The sequence below is a fragment of the Misgurnus anguillicaudatus genome, unplaced genomic scaffold, assembly GCF_027580225.2.
Source record: "Misgurnus anguillicaudatus unplaced genomic scaffold, ASM2758022v2 HiC_scaffold_33, whole genome shotgun sequence".
NCBI lineage: Eukaryota > Metazoa > Chordata > Actinopteri > Cypriniformes > Cobitidae > Misgurnus > Misgurnus anguillicaudatus.
The window spans coordinates 3,934,203-3,951,644 of record NW_027395283.1 but is presented as its reverse complement, the minus strand read 5'-3'; the positions used below and the strand labels follow the sequence as shown (position 1 = coordinate 3,951,644).

At 37.2% G+C, this 17,442-nt stretch overlaps 2 protein-coding genes across 5 annotated transcripts in view; one reads left to right on the top strand and one right to left on the bottom strand.

The window, feature by feature from the left end:
- LOC129438744 (chloride channel protein 2) overlaps positions 1-10,066 on the top strand; it is a 57,023-nt gene extending 46,957 nt beyond the window's left edge. For 2 of the 4 annotated variants that reach the window (XM_073865934.1, XM_073865935.1), the window contains 9 exons: positions 103-236; positions 324-514; positions 679-790; positions 1,068-1,135; positions 2,644-2,703; positions 3,731-3,769; positions 5,258-5,362; positions 5,460-5,546; positions 5,639-10,066. In XM_073865934.1, the coding sequence (XP_073722035.1) occupies positions 103-236; positions 324-514; positions 679-790; positions 1,068-1,135; positions 2,644-2,703; positions 3,731-3,769; positions 5,258-5,362; positions 5,460-5,546; positions 5,639-5,845 (1,003 nt within the window). In that variant the 3' untranslated portion in view covers positions 5,846-10,066. The remainder of the gene's footprint in view (positions 1-102; positions 237-323; positions 515-678; positions 791-1,067; positions 1,136-2,643; positions 2,704-3,730; positions 3,770-5,257; positions 5,363-5,459; positions 5,547-5,638) is intronic. The other 2 variants (XM_073865936.1, XM_073865937.1) reach the window with 1 other exon arrangement.
- A 1,470-nt stretch (positions 10,067-11,536) lies between these two features.
- Positions 11,537-17,155, bottom strand: LOC129438743 (uncharacterized). Its single transcript, XM_055197620.2, has 4 exons — positions 14,922-17,155; positions 14,733-14,825; positions 14,188-14,327; positions 11,537-12,818 (listed from the first exon to the last, which is right to left on the bottom strand). The coding sequence occupies exons 1-4, from the start codon at positions 15,226-15,228 to the stop codon at positions 12,633-12,635; spliced, it is 726 nt and encodes a 241-aa protein (XP_055053595.2). The 5' UTR covers positions 15,229-17,155; the 3' UTR covers positions 11,537-12,632.
- Positions 17,156-17,442: the final 287 nt, after the last annotated feature.

Here is a 17,442-nt window from a genome sequence, read left to right as displayed (position 1 = left end):
AGTAGCTTAATTGAGGTTTAATTATACGGATGTTATGATTAATAAATGTTTTATAAAATTTTGTCAAACTGGAATCAAACTAAAATATGTGTGTATTTGTAGGAAGTATAATATCCGTGTGGAGGACATTATGGTGAGAGGAGTTCATTACATCACTCTGAACTCAACCTACAGAGATCTGCATGAGATTCTTCTGATAGGAAATCTTAAAACATTAGCTCTGGTGGAGTCTGCAGGTACGCACACACATCTGTTTATTATAATCACTACAGACTAACACAAACGCTAAGCGTGCATCTAAAGGAGATCTTTTAAATCTTCAGAGTCGATGATCTTGCTGGGATCTATTGAGCGTGGGCAGTTACAGGCGCTCCTGGCGCAGCATCTCGGTCGCCCGCGGCGATTGGAGTTCATACGAGAACGGGCGGAGGCTGAGAGGAAGCGCATGTCTGTGATCAACAGCCCTAAAAGTGAAGATGGAGGTCAGAAAGTCAACCAAGAGGTTCGCTTTCAGGTCAGAGGGTGAACTTTTCTTTGACTCATATACGATTATTATAATGAGGAACCGCTGTGTAACAATATGAGTGACTGTCTGTGAAATCCAAACTAAAGTCTACAAATCAACGTCTGAGATAAAGAAGATCAAAGTTTGATATCAACTATTTGTGTGTGTTGTAGATCTCCACAGAGGAATCCTCTGTCCCTCCAGCTCGTCCTATTTCTCCTAAACCTCTCAAACCAGCGCTGAAGAAATCATATGCCGCAGAGAAAATTATAGACATCCCAACAAGTAAACGCACACACTCACAACACACACACACACACACACACACACACACACACACACACACACACACACACACACACACACACACACACACACACACACACACACACACACACACACACAAAAACACACACATCCCATCACTTCTGTTCCATGCCAAATCATTTAACACAAACTCAAAGAGCTGTGACACAGCTAGTTTGCTCAAATACTTACACAATCATAGAAAATAATCACACACACAATATTCTCTCTCTCTCTCTCTCTCTCTCTCTCTCAGGTCCACATGATTCTGGCATTGGTCTAAAGAATCTGCTTTGTACTCACCCTCGAACAGAAACACTGGAGGTGAGATGACCTACACACACACAAGCACACACACGCAGACAGGCAAACACACATAGACACACATGCAGAAACACACAAATGCATACACACTGACAGACGCATGCAGACAGGTAAACATATGTGCAGACAGTCACAAAAAACGCACAGACACACAAAATCACACAAACATGCGCAGCCAGTCACACAAACGTGCGCAGACAGTCACACATACGTGCGCAGACAGTCACACATACGTGCGCAGACAGTCATACATACGCGCAGACAGTCATACACACACGCAAACAGCCACAGACGCACATGCAGACAGATGCACGCAAAGACAGACACAAATGCATACACACATAGACAGACCCGCACATGCAGACAGACATGTGCACACAGACACAAATTCATACAAACACACACACAGACAGACGCGCGCTCACAGACAGTCACGCATACGCACGCAGACAATCACGCATACGTGCAGACAGTCACAAACACGCAGACAGCCACAGACGCACACGCAGACATACGCACGCAAAGACAGACACAAATGCATACACACACAGACAGATGCGCGCACACAGACAGACATGCGCGCGAACAGGTACACACGCACGAACAGGTACACAAACACACAGACACACACAAACAAACTCAAACACAGAGACAGATGCATGCATGCAGACAGACAAGCACGCTCCCAGACAGACACGCACTCCCAGACAGGTACATGCGCGCAGACAGTCACACATACGCGTGCAGACTGTCTTACATACGCGCGCAGACAGTTTCGCATACGCGCGCAGACAGTCTCGCATACGCGCGCAGACAGTCTCGCATACGCGCGCAGACAGTCTCGCATACGCGCGCAGACAGTCTCACATACGCGCGCAGACAGTCTCACATACGCGCGCAGACAGTCTCACATACGCGCGCAGACAGTCTCACATACGCGCGCAGACAGTCTCACATACGCGCGCAGACAGTCTCACATACGCACACAGACAGTCACACGCAGACAAACAGACAGACACACGCAGACAGACAGACACACGCAGACAGACAGACACACGCAGAAAGACAGACACACGCAGAAAGACAGACACACGCAGAAAGACAGACACACGCAGACAGACAGTCACACGCAGACAGACAGTCACACGCAGACAGACAGTCACACGCAGACAGACAGTCACACGCAGACAGACAGTCACACGCAGACAGACAGTCACACATGCAGACAGACAGTCACACGCAGACAGACAGTCACACATGCAGACAGACAGTCACACATGCAGACAGACAGTCACACATGCAGACAGACAGTCACACGCAGACAGACAGTCACACGCAGACAGACAGTCACACATGCAGACAGTCACACGCAGACAGACAGTCACACATGCAGACAGACACAAACAGAGTTGTACTGTATCAGTATTGTACTGTTGTGTGTTATAACTCTAGGTTCCAGTAAAGGTTGTTTGTGTTGTTGTTTGTCTTTTCTCTTTTCTTAATCAAAGAATAATAATGTGATGTCTGCTGATCTCAGACCAGCCAAACATGTGAGGATTTCAGTGGTGGTAAGAGCCAGAATAGCCAGTGGCTCATTGAGTAATTCATCGACCATCATCTTTAGTGTTTGACCTTTGACCTGTAGTTACAGTAAAGATTACAGTAACTGTTAAAGTTTCTCATAATGATTTTGTTGAAATGTTTTGATTGGTCCAGAGACTCGAGCTACAGTTCAAAGGTCACCATTGTGTAATCTGATACAATCTAAAATGTAGCAGTCACAGAAGAGTCAATCAAGAATGATCATCTGGCCAATCAGTATGAGCTGTGTAAACAGAGGGCGGGGCCAATAAAACTCACGCCACACCTGTTCTGTTTACATCATCATCATCATCTCAGCTCAAGTTTAGAGAGAGAAATAGAGTTTAGATATTAAATATCATCTTAACCTCCACACTGTTCATTCATAACATTATTTACAGATTTACTTTTCATCTGATGCAACTCTTAAAATTATCTTTATATTATGTTTTTGTCTTCTCAACAGATTAAAGGTGACGAATTTAGTTCAATTGTTCATTGCTTGATAGCTAAACATTAATAATAATGCATTTTATTTCATAACACCAAAGTCATATTATTAGCTAGTCTTTAATATCAGTTGTAAATATTGCTTGTTATTACAGTAGCCGTCCAAATTTGGTTGCCAAAAACTTTACTCAAGTTAAAGTACAGATAACTATAGAAAATGTTATTTTTTTAACATTAAAGTTTTTTATTGCTTTTTTGGAAGGTGAAAGGGTAACAAAAGTACAGCATCACAATAGCCACGGTTACTATAATCCAATATTGATGGCTCAATCAGATTGAAAAGCCTTCATGTAAACATTTTAATCAATATGATTGAGTTCGATCGGATGTTGAAAAGGTTGATGTAGTTCGATCTGTGATACAATCATCAGGAGAAAAGTAAGCATGTAGACGCGTGAATCGTATATTTTCTCAATCGGATGTTTACTTAAGTTTTTGTTGTGTTTGTGTTTCTTAAGGTGTGTTTGTGTGTGTTTTGATATTTACTCTTCTGTTTCTTTTTAGGACGACCCCGATGCAGAAGACGATATGACACTTCGAGAGGTGAGAAAAATAAAACACAACATTTAAAGTTGTGTTTTTTGCAGCGTTGAGGTTGTCATATTTCACCATTTTGCCAAAAGAATGATGTAGTAAGAGAAATTTTCTAAAATGTGACAGGCCAACAGGTTGGCCCAATGTGTTGTTACATATTTATTATTACAAATACCTTTAAACCAGAAATAATTTTTGTAAGTCACTGACCCCATAGCAATACATATAAATTATTATATATTCGTAACGCTTATATCCTATAAACATGGCATCATTTTGACAAACTATAGACTGTTTCAGCAGTAACAACATAAACAAGCGGCTGTCGTGGTCCGCACTTAACTTCCGGTAAACTCCGCTAAGAATAAATAACAACAAAGTTTTTTAAACGTAGTTTATTTATATAACAAGCAAAAAAACAACACACAGATTACATAGGAAACCAAAACATTTGTTATTTTCGACGAGGCATTTGTTCAAGAGATCATTTTAGCAACTAGTCAGAACCCCATAAAAAAAAAAAAACGGAAGTAAGGTTCGGATCCAGGCGTGTATCACGTGCGTCCGATGAAACCGTCTATATATTGCTGGAAAGCTCTAAAATTTAGTTTTCATGTTTCAAAAACTTTTTGCAGTAATAATAATGCAGTGACAGTAATTTATTGATTTGTGACAAGAGTATGTAGCAAACCGATGACACCTAGTGGCCGTTGTTGGTAAACCAATAAAAGTGTGATGAAACCTCATTTTTTGTGATTTTAACTTGAAATTCGGATCATAACTAGTTTATACTTGTGGCTTTATTTTTGTATTTTCATTTTTATGTTTTTAATATAAAATGCATATTTTATTTTTTAATAAATTTAAAATATTTTTTTATTTAATATTCACAACTCCAAAACTTTAAAGTGTCTTCTTTAAAAAGACCAAGATTTTATTTCTAGACCAAATGCACTGCAAAAAATGACTTTCTTGCTTAGTATTTTTGTCTTATTTTCACTACAAATATCCAAAACTGCCTAAATCAAGATGTATTGACCTAAAATGACCTAAGAAAAAACATTAAATTAAGTGAATCTTTGGCTAAAAAAGGAAAAAAATCTGTCAATGGGGTAAGAAAAAAATATTGAAAATTTTTCTTAAACACTTCATTCAAGAAAAAATTCTTACTCTATTAGCAGGATTTTTTTGCTTGTTTTAAGCACAAATTCACTTAATTTTGTGTTGTTGTTGTTTTTTTACTTAAATTCTTAATGTTTTAGGTAATTCTGCTTATCAAGAAAATGCATCTTTAAGCATTTGTAGATATTACTACTAAAACAAGACAAAAATACTAAGTAAGAAATCATTTTTTGCAGTGTAATGACTGAGTTATATAAATTTAAAGGTGCACATCAACTTTTCATCTTCACACTCAAGCTTTGTGCTGGTATATGTGATGATGGTTAAGAAGAAACCTGTATACACAGAGTCATGTATGATTAACTGTGAATACAGATTGAGGAGTGGGAGGAGCAACAGCTTGACGAGCAGGTGAACTTCAATAACTGTAAGATTGACCCCGCCCCCTTTCAACTGGTGGAGAGAACCTCACTACACAAGGTGTGTGTGTAGTTTATGATCATTATTGTTAAAGTCTTTGACATGTTGAAGGTCAGATGTCATTGACGATAGCCCCGCCTCTCTTTCTCTTTGACAGACACACACTATCTTCTCTCTGCTGGGTTTGGATCACGCATATGTCACCAGTATCGGGCGACTTATTGGGGTTGTTTCACTAAGAGAGGTCAGAAGTCACAGACACACAAATAATTTGTTAACAAACACACAATTATGTATCAGATGGGTTCATGAACTTCCTCTCGTCTGTTGTCGTAGCTGCGGAAAGCCATCGAGGGCTCTATAACGGTGAAGGGGGTGAAAGTGCGCCCGCCGCTGGCCAGTTTCCGGGACAGTGGAACCAGTGGGACCAGCAGTGAAAGTGAAGCCACAGAACTTCACAAATTGTGGGATCGTCACACAAACCTCACGCTGCCCAGAGAACATCAAGTAAACACCTCAGACTCCGATGACAAATCCCACTGATGGCAATGAGGCGTCCAGGAGACGCACAAAATAATACAGAGTTTTATAGAGACACGTTCTGTACACTCCCAAAAATCTACTGGGCCTCAGAGCCACGCCCCCTTTTTAATTTTTCTGACATCACTTCCTGATAGAAACTAATTCCATATGGAAAATAATCAGGGACGTTTTAAATTCGATCTTCTTGTGTGTTTGTTTATGTGCGTGTGTAGTGTTGTTTCCGTGCTTTCCCTTTGACTCCTTTTCTGAATGTTTCATACGTGATCTCTCAACACTTTCCATCCGTCTCTTTCTTTTCTTTTCTTTTGTAAGCAAGAGGTGGGCAGTGAATTTTCCTCTATATAAAGACACTGTTGCAGGTGTAGGCGATGGATGTGGAGAGAGAGAGTAATTGCATGTATGTGGGATGTATAATCGTTTCACTTCAGTACATTCTCACTGCAGTATTTTTATCTCAATTGTTCAAGCAGAAAGAGATTTTTGTTTGGCATTTTTAAGAAACATTTTGTGTTTTTTGCAATATCAACAAGCAACACAGGAGTGAAATCACATTCACACTGAATTCATTATTATTATAAACGCATGTGCACTTTTTATTTTTCTTTATAGATGTTTTTTTGTTGCCCGCTCACTAATCTGTAACACTTAACAGTAAGGTTGTGTTTGTTAACGTGTGTTAATGCATTAGCTAACATGAACTAACAATGATTAATACTTCTACAGCATTTAGTCATCTTACTTCATGTAATAACTAATGTTAACACATACAACCTTATCATAAAGTGTTACCCACTAAACTTTAAGAAACACTTCACAGTAAGGTCTATTAGTGAATGCAAAAATTTGGAAAAAGATTTTAGTATTTGCTTCTTTTTTGTTTTTTACAAATATCTAAAGATTCTTAAATCAATAAGCATTTTCTTGATGAACAAAATGACCTAAGAAAATACAGTTTTTACACTGCAAAAAATTATTTTCAAGAAAAAAAATCTTAGTATTTTTGTCTTGTTTTCAGTAAAAATATCTACAAATTCTTAAATTAAGCAAAATGACCCAATAAAACTGCATAAAACAAGCAAAAAATCTGCCAATGAGGTAAGCAAAAAATCTTGAATATTTTTCTTTAACACTAAATTCAAGAAAAATTCAAGAAAAATTAGCTTACCCCATTGGCAGATTTTTTTTTTTTTTTTTTGCTTGTTTTATGCACAAAATCACTTAAATTTCATATTTTTGGTCTAAAAACTAGACTTTATTTCTTGGGTCGTCTTGCTCCTCAAGAAAAAGCATCTTAATTTAAGAATTTTTTAATATTTTTACTGAAAACAGCCAAAAAATACTAAGAATTTTTTTTCTGGAAAATAATTTTTTGCAGTGTGTTTTTGTATAAAAACTACACTTAAGTAAATTTGTGCTTAAAACATTAAAAAAATCTGCCAATGTCGTAAGAAAAAAATCTTCTTAAAAACTTAATTCAAGAAAAAATTCCTTACTCCATTGGCAGATTTTTTTGCTTATTTTATGCACAAATTCACTTTAACTTAGATTTGTTTTTTTTTTTTATAAAAATGAGACTTATTTTTTTAGGTCATTTTGCTTACACAAAAATGGATCTTGATATAAGAATTTGTAGATATTTGTGCTGAAATGACAAAAAAAAAACTAAGTAAGAAAGTCATTTTTTTGCAATGTAAGTTATCATGAATTACGAACAAGCAAAGTTTTTTTTACAGCCTTTATTCATTTTGATTTATTGCTGACCAAATATTGTACAACTCTATCTTATTATTATTTTCTAATGTTTAATTAATATTTAACTTTTATATAACAATTTTTGATAATTTACTCACTCCATTTCATCCAAAATGTTGATGTCTTTCGTTGTTCAGTAGAGAAGAAATATTTTTTTTTGAGGAAAACATTTCAGCATTTTCTCCATAGTGGACTTTAGTGGACCTCAACAGTTTACAGTTTCAGTACAGTTTCAAAGGACTCTAAACGATCCCATCCGAGGCATAAGGGTCTTATTTAGCAAAACTGATCATCATTTTCACAAAAAAGTACTTTTAAACCTTTAAAAGCTTTTAATACTTCTCGTCGTACACTAAGCTGTGTTTTGCGCCAGCGACCTTGCATATTACATAATTATGTGGAAAGTTTACGCGTTACATATGTGAAACAACTGCACACTTGTGGACCATTTTAAACAATAAATTGACACAAAGACATGAATTTTTATCATTTATCAACAACGTCTGAACACTGGAGCGTTAGTTTCACATGCATCATGCATGACCTTTCGACGTGATTATGTAATACGTAAGGTCGCGCTGACACATCACACGGGCTTAAAAATACTTATTTTTTTACATTAGGGTGAAAATTATGATGGTTTTGCTAGATAAGACCCTTTTGTCTCAGTTGGGATCGTTTAGAGTCCTTTGAAGCTGCATTGAAACTGTGAACTGTTGAGGTCCACTATAGACTGCACTAAAAATTATTTTATTACTAAGTACTTTTGCCTTGTTTTCAGTACAAATATCTAAAAATTCTTAAATCAAGATGCATTTTTTCGAAGACCAAAATGATCTAAGAAAATAAGTCTAGTTTAACGACAAAACAAACCCCGCAAAATTTAAGTGAATTGGGGTAATATTTTTTATATTTTACTTTTATCTTAAACACTTAATTTAAAAAATGGCAGATTTTTTTTGCATGTTTTAGGCACACATTCACTTAAATTTGATATTTTTTGTTTACAAACTTGACTTATATTCTTAGGTAATTTTGCTCATCAAGAAAATGCTTCTAGATTTAAGATAATTTTTTTTAGATATTTGTATTAAAAACAAGACAAAAATACGTATGTAAGAAAGTAATTTTTGCAGTGTATCACGAAAAATACTGGATTTTTTTTTCTTCTCGACTGAAGAAAGAAAAATATAAACATCTTGGAAGACAGTGGATTAAATTATCAGGATTTTTTTATGAAAGTGGACAATTTTTTTAAATGCTGTAAAAATAAGTATTGTTAGTTCAGTTGCACAACCTTTCAGTAAACTGTTATTCATATATTTGACCTGTTTGGATTAGCTGGTAAACATGTTTGCACTGAAACAAAAGTTAAATCAATCACAGTCCCGAGACTACACCAGACACCATCACATTGAGTAGAAAGATTTGAACTGAACTAATGTTGAGTTATCGTCTGTATGTGAATGTTTGCTTTATCATAATTATTAGTGTATATGAAGGGGAACTTTTCTCCATCGCGTTATTTTCATGTTGTTGGTTAAGCACTTGACTGGGCTGTGATTTTTGTTGTACTGTATGAGGTCACTGAATTCACAAATATGAGGAAATGACATCACAGATATATTTACTCCAGTGTTTTATGGTAATATTCCTTCATGTGTTTCTCTTTGACTGATTCTGTCAGCACTCCTGACGTCCTCTCGCAAATCAAATCTTATGAGCATTCATATTTGGATTGTTACATTACTGTTGATTTAATATTATTTCGTCCAACTTTGGAGTGGATTTTTACAGGATGTGTTTCTGACAGAATCTATGAGATTGACTTACAGCCGACTTGAACAAATAATGAAAGGTTTGATTTACTCTTGTTAATGTTTGTTGATGATTTTTATGTCTTAACATTCAACAGCAGATCGTTTTAATGTGAATTGATTTCATTTTGATTTTTAACAGATGTTTTTTCTTTCTCATGGCCAGTAAGCTTTAATCTGTTAATATGTTTTGGAGGACGTGATTTTATTTTTGTTATGATTTATGTAGAAGTTTGCTCTAGATGTACAGATTTAATATATTTAAAACAACATATACAATTTTCTTCTTTAAGATGTTTTTCAGTCAGACAAAATCTCAGACTATTTCCACAAACATTGAAAGAAATCTGAGGGAGCGTTTTAGTTGAATCTCAGAGACTCTTGATGTTGTTGTTTTGTTTATCATGATTACAGTAAACAGATGCACATTTACAGTAGACACACGTACGCTGCTGTAATCTTTTCTTGACCAATGATACTCTTTACAGTTTTCAGCCCTTGAGACCAAATGATTGACATCAGCATTGCTTCTGTTTGTATTTTCTACATCAAATGTATTGTTCATGTCTTCTGAGAATCATATTTATTAACAATCTTATTGATCAACTGATTTTATATTTTCAGAAAAGATAAAACCTTTGTGCAATAACAATATGTTTGCTTCTTTGTACACTCAAAAAAATGAAATGTTGGATTTACTTAAAAATATTTTGTCAACAGGTTCCACATAATTTGTTTAGTAAACTCAACGAACAATAATTAAGTTCATTTAACAAAAGAAGATTAAGTAAACTTAACAAACAACAGTTGAGTTGATTGTACATAAATAATTAATTAATGATGACAAAAATTTGAATAATGCCATTTTATAAACTCCACCCCTTTTATCTAATAACTCCTTAACACTGAATCAATCAATTAATCAATCATAGTGCAGCTACTTAATACAACCAATCATATAAGCCTCTTAATTATAACTTATCAAGTACATCACAAATATATTTGAAATGAAATGTTACATTTCAAACCATTAATTTGTTTGTTTTTGTTCTAATAATATATCAGAACAAGTTAATTCACTCATAGTTGGCCACAGGTACCTATCTAATGGTGCTACACTTCTGCAAGAGGGTGCCAGAACAACAACAATTACCCATAATACACTGCAACATCATTAGCCAATGAGATGCCAGTCTGTATTGGTTTTATTGATCTGTTAATTTTACACAACAATGTTATGTTGGCTGAACAAATAATTTTTAAGTAAAGCTGACAAGATACTCCTTTTTGTTGAATAAACTCAATTAAATTAAGTTCACGTTGTTAAATTAATTTTTTTAAGTAATCACAATATAAAAAGATTAAGTAAAACTGACAAAGGCGAAAGTTCATTTTTTTGAGTGTAACCAGAATTTAAAGTATCTGTCACTTCCCAGACAGCAGAAGACTTTGGTCCGGATCCGGGGCGGATCCGCAGCTGGGGCCTTTTTATAAAGTGTGCGTAAGAACAGATTTGATTGTAAAGTGTGCGTACGTAAAAGTATTTATAAAAATGGTCTTTGACATGGAAAAGTGCTTTGCACCATGTCAGGATCTGACCAGACAAGACATACGCACTTTTGCTTGTCCGATTGTTTTTGGAAATGTAAGTCTTTCTTGCTTCTAAAGGATTTAACATTGATGACATTAAGTAAGCATTGTTTAAATGCGCATATTTGAAACTATTAACTGCACACAATTTCAAGATAATTTGCGATTTATAGATTTCACATCTATATGCGTTTTTTTTTTTGTGCGCACGTTCGTTTTATCACTCGTACGCACTTTTGATAAATGATCGTGAGTGCCGGTTTCTACAAAGCATTTTATAAATGAGACCCCTGAGCTGTTGACTTTGGCCCGGATCCGGTGTGGATCTGGCCCAGAGTCGTCTGCTGTATTTTCTCTAAAGAAACAGGTAAAGATGATGATTCCTGATGTTCGCTAATGGGAAGTCTATAGTGATGTTTGTTAAATCACTGCCACAGATTTAGCGCTTTAGAGAAACACAGTAACATGTTATTTATGCTTTCTTTTTGAGTTATGAACTAAACTAGTGAGAATAAATAATGTAGATAAGCTTTATTAGTTTTTAAAACTCATCTGAACTCAGTACTGTTATTTCATGAACGTGAAGTACAAAACAACAAAAATATTTGTGCAATTTCCAAAAAATCAAGTGCAGTTTAAACATGTTGTGTATATCAGGCATAAATAAAGAGATTTTAACTTTACAATATTCACACCTGTTTTTTATCTTTTATTTCTTTGTCGCTTCGTCTTTTTCCAGTAAATCTCATCTGTTCTGGACAGACGTTTGAGTTGTTTTTCTATTATCTCACGTCTGATTGGTTATCGTTTAATTCTTTGATCAGATTTGTTAAGTTTGATTGGCTGCTGATGTTTTAAGTAGGTTAGAAAGCCCTTGGGTGAGATTCATTTAAAGATCAAATTTCCCCTACAGGAATGAAAGCAAAACAAAGCCATCTGTGACATTTCTGTGCTTGTTTGGTAAAAAATCATTTAACTCAGACAATATCTTAGATATAATACACTCATCTTTTTATTAACCCATCATAATCTTAAATATTAATGGAAAGTCATGGGTTAAAAGATTGTGACCTGCTGTTTGTTTAACATAGATGATAAAATACTATAGATAAAACACTAAACGATAAAAAATTTTCACTCATGCATGTAAAAATAAAGTGTAAATATACAGTATGTGATATTAAAAGCTTGAAGAAATTCTGTACTGTAAAACATCAAATCTGTTTATTTCATTCACAATTAAAATATCAATATCAATAGATGTAGGACTTGATTTACTAGATTGTTGTACAAGCAAATTTAAAGATGTGACTAAAAATATTTTAATATTAAATAGTATTTAAATGTATAACAATGTATAAAAGAAGGATAAATACTATTGAATACGGATCAAACAGGGAAGCAGTCTGCTGTTGCTATGGTAACCTCCTCACCTGATGACATCATCTATTTGGCTATAAAAAGAAATACACAATCTAATTAGACACAATGTTTAACTTATAGCACATCTTCTTTCTGAGACCTCCCTATACTCAGTATGTATTTGGTTTAGGCTGCGTTCAGTATTGAGGATGTGTTTGGATGTGATTCTGTTTTTCTCCTCGCTACAAAATCAGATTTAAAGAAGGTCAAAAATGAGCCTCAGTGTGAAAGAGAGCGGTCGCGGGTTGAATCGACTGTTTTGGGATTCGCCTGACCCTGATCAGCAGCATTCCCTCGGGAGCCATTGAACTGCTCACTGACAGCGGGTCCATGTCCTCTGGTAACACAGACTTATGGGTAAACTTGCCTGCAACATTTCCATCAATTCCAGTCTGAAACAAACACACAAACAACAGAAGTCTGGTAAGTGTGATCTGAATAGACCACTAGTTTACTGCTTACTACTGTATATGCTTTGTTTACTGGAGTAATTATGTAACCGGTCAGACATTTGAATAGTGTTTAGTTCTCATCTTTAAAAAAAATAATATGTTTTGTTTTAATCCAGTCTGATTGGGAACAAACAGTTATATGTTCAAAATTGCTAATTATATTATACCAGTTTATCTTACTGGTAAGGGATGTCAGTATTCTAAATATTCTAAATATGCTCTGTACAACTAGAGAAAGAGAGAGAGAGAAACAAACAGACAGACAAAGACACAGATGGATGGACAGAGACAGACGGACAGAAGTAGACGAATGGAAAGAAACGGACGGACGGACAGACAGACAGATTGACGGACTAACAGACGACGAATGGACGGAAAGATAGACAGACAGACAAACAGACGCAGGCAGACAGACAGACAAAGACAGACAGAGAGACAGACAGACGCAGAATGACAGAAAGACAGGCTGATGGACGGACAGACAGGCTGACAGACAGAAGGACGTGGACGCAGAATGACAGACCCAGAGAGACAAACAGGCTGACGGACGGACGGACAGACAGGCAGACAGACAGACAGATAAAGGCAGACAGACAGACGCAGACAGACAGACGCAGACAGACAGACGAAGACAGACAGACGGACGCAGACAGACAGACACAGGCGGACACAGACAGACAGACGGACGCAGACAGACAGACAGACAGATGGACGCAGACAGACGAATGGACGCAGACAGACAGATGGACGGAGACAGACGGACGGACAAACAGGCTGACAGACAGACAGACAGAGATGGACACGGACGCAGACAGACAGACAGACTGACGAAGACAGACAGACGGACGCAGACAGACAGACACAGGCGGACACAGACAGACAGACGCAGACAGACAGACGGACGCAGACAGACAGACAGACGGATGGACGCAGACAGACAGATGGACGGAGACAGACGGACGGACAAACAGGCTGACAGACAGACAGACAGAGACGGACACGGACGCAGACAGACAGACCCAGACAGACAAACAGGCTGATGGACGGACAGACAGACAGACCAAGTCAGACAGACAGACGCGGACGGACAGACAGACAGACCAAGTCAGACAGACAGACGCAGACAGACAGACACACAGACGCAGACAGACGGACAGGCTGACAGACAGACAGACAGACGCAGACAGACAGACGGACAGGCTGACAGACGGACGGACAGACAGGTAGACAGACAGACGGACGCAGACAGATGGATGCAGACAGACAGATAGACGCAGACAGACAGACAGATACACACACACACACACACCTTCTCTGCTTGAATAACTACACACTGGTTATAGGCCAACACCACCACTTCATGTGGTTCAAACCCGCTAACATCTGCAGACAGGAAGTAACTGTCTCCCATCGCTCTAACCACACCTGTACTGCCAGAACACCTGGAGCCTGCAATAGAAACAGATGGATGAACAAAAATGAGATCTTATTTACATTCAAGTGCTATCGTTTAACTTGCTAGAACATAAACCAAACATGTCATTTTACTCTACAAATTAAATCTATAACAAGGACACTTGCACTCCTGCATGCGGAATGGTTAGAAAATTGCTCTTCCAGTCGTACTAAAATACCACAAATGTTAGTTCTGATGTGAAACACATCATAGTGTGTCAAACACCATTTAGCTGTCACTAAATTGACAAAATAGCACACCTTCTATCTTATTGTTTATTAAGCTCTCCTCAGATCTCTGTTTGTAATAAACCCTTTCACTTTACCATTCAGACACAGCTGGGGTATTAATGTAACTGTATTGAACTGTATTGGTGTGAATCATTGCTCTTCACTTACCCTGTATGGTATCTCCAAGACTCCAGTCACCCTGGTAAACTCCTCTGGTGTACTTCTGCTCTTCACCGTAACCTCCAAAAGACTCTTGATCACCTTGATAACCCATAAAACATTCAATCCTTTTGGTAACATCTCAAGAACTTATTATTACCCTCTATCACCTTCATAACCCCCCAGACTCTCTATTACCTTGGTAACCGCCAAAGGACTCATCCCATGACGATTCATCCTGCGAATTACCATGGCAACAGGTGAAAGGCTCTTGCTCGGACCCGTTTGGGATGGAGCGGATGGAGGTTTCTTCCCCAAACTGACTGTGAAGTCTCGGATGGAGAGAATCGGAGCTGAAGGATCTCACTGTGCTCGTACTGTAACGCGATGAACGATGATACGATGACGCTGAAGATCCGCTCAAAGAAGCCATGACAGATTCAGACTCGTGAGAATGAATGACAAAAGCCCGGCCTCCCATTATAGAGAGCTCACCCCAGTGCATTATGGGTCAGCTGGGCACCCTCAGCACTCCATAAAAGGTCTTGGCCCTTGGCATCCACTCCTGGAATAACGGTCCATGAGATAAGACATGGAAAACTTCAGCACGGGAGACTCCAAACACAGTGTTATCAGAAACCACTGGTATCCAACTAACTGCTTTTTACAAAATCACTTAAATGTCTTCTCATATCATAGCTCAGTTTCAGCAAAATATAACCAAAAATAAAGAAATATACAAGTAGTCATTCATGTGCATCTGTGCCAAACACTTATCTTGTTGTTTTGGGTTTGCACTGCAAGGTTTTTAATGTACATTTATTCATATTGTATGTGATAGCTAGCTACATTTTTCTTTATGAATAAAACAAGTAAATAAATGATGTGATTTTATTTCTAAAGGCAGCGTGAAACTCAAAGCACAAAGGAGGGTTGAAGCCTTCAACCCTTTTGAGCAAAAGCAAAAGCGATAGTGCACAACATCAATGAATCATGTTAATGAAAGTTTGAATCTGTCACGGTGTTGATAAAGTATCCACAGACTCCATCCTTACAAACAACATTAATCCATTTTATTTTCAACTCAAACCAATAAATGCAGAAACAAACATTCGGATATCAAAATAACAAGCCATCAAATATTTATAAACCAGAAAGAAAGAGTAAAATATAAATTGAAAGTAGAAATAGTTGTTGAACATAGACTGGTTCGGTGTTAGACCTGTAATGTGTGTGTGTGCGCACACGGCTATATTTCATTATCATGGGAACGAACACAGTTTAATTAAGTGAAACTTCATGTCTCTAATGAATGTCATTTGTAGAAACGAAATTGGAGAGCCATGAAGAGCTCTAATTAAGAGTGAGATAAATGTGAACACACTCCTACCCCAACACACACACACACACAAAACACACAACGTCACGTCTCACATCCTGACCGGTGATTTTCGAGAGGTCAATGTTTGTCTATTTATAGATGCTTGACCTCACTATGACACACAGCTCAATTGCTGCTCAATGTCGTCTGTGGCCCGAGGACGGTATCCGCACCCGCTGAAATCTATTGATGCCATTGGACGCTTGAATGTACATCACAATGGACAGAATCTGACCAATCAGAGCGTGGTGTGATAGACCGTGTTCTGGAACCTAAGAGAGCTTTTTATAGCTTTTAACCTTAAAAAGGAGCTAATTTACGCTCAGGGGGTGAGATTCAAAAGATGGACGCATGCAGAGAGATTGAGCACTGAAGAGAAGAAGATGAAAGACCTTCAAGAATTATGAGTGTGAAAAAGGTGGAGAGAAAGAAACACATGCAGGATGAAATGAATAACATGACACCTGCTGTCTTTGAAATGGAGTCCAAGAGATGATTCATAATCAGACTATAAAATCCTGTTGCCACATGAAACATCAAGCATGTTACATAACTCACTCCTACAGTAAGAGAGAAAAACATGCAGTGTGAAGAGAGAGAAACATAATTCACTCCTCCAATAAGAGGGAGATATGCAATATCTCTATATCTAGATAAAATTACAATTTCAATTCCACTTATTTTGGATGAGTAAGCATGATGGACCACGGTGAAAGGCGTTCTGAAGTGTGGCTGCATTTTGCAAAATAAGAAAAAGAAAAAGCTAAGCGTAACTATGATGTTGCAAGATTGGAGTCACCAGCAATTTGGCAAAACACCTGAGGTTTGGTTCATCGTATCGAATTAAAAGAATGCATCCTGTTTAATGTGTTGCGCATACTGAGTGCTGACTCTCTTGAGTGCTCTTTATTAGTTGCCACGACAGTAGCCGGCACATGCTACACGTGAGACCCCCTTTCCCCTCGCTTCGAATGGAAGGCAAACACAGGAAAAAAGTATTGTGAAAAATCAATTAAAAGGCCTGAATTCATTTTCTGTTGTTGAGTCGCTATCATTTTAAGCAAACCTTTGAAATTGATCTATAAAGGCTTGAAGGTTATTGTGTTTTACCCCATTGGAATCTAAACCAAAAAATCTTCAGGACTCGAATCCGATAAGCGGAATCGAATTTGGAATCCATAAATTGGAAATGATGCCCAACCCTACTCCTGCAGCATATCTCCTACATAACATAACTCACTCCTGCACTGAAAAAAATGATTCATTGAATTTAATCAATTTTTTTAAGGTAAGTGGTTGCAATCAATTTATTTAAGCTACATTTAAACAAAAGTTTAT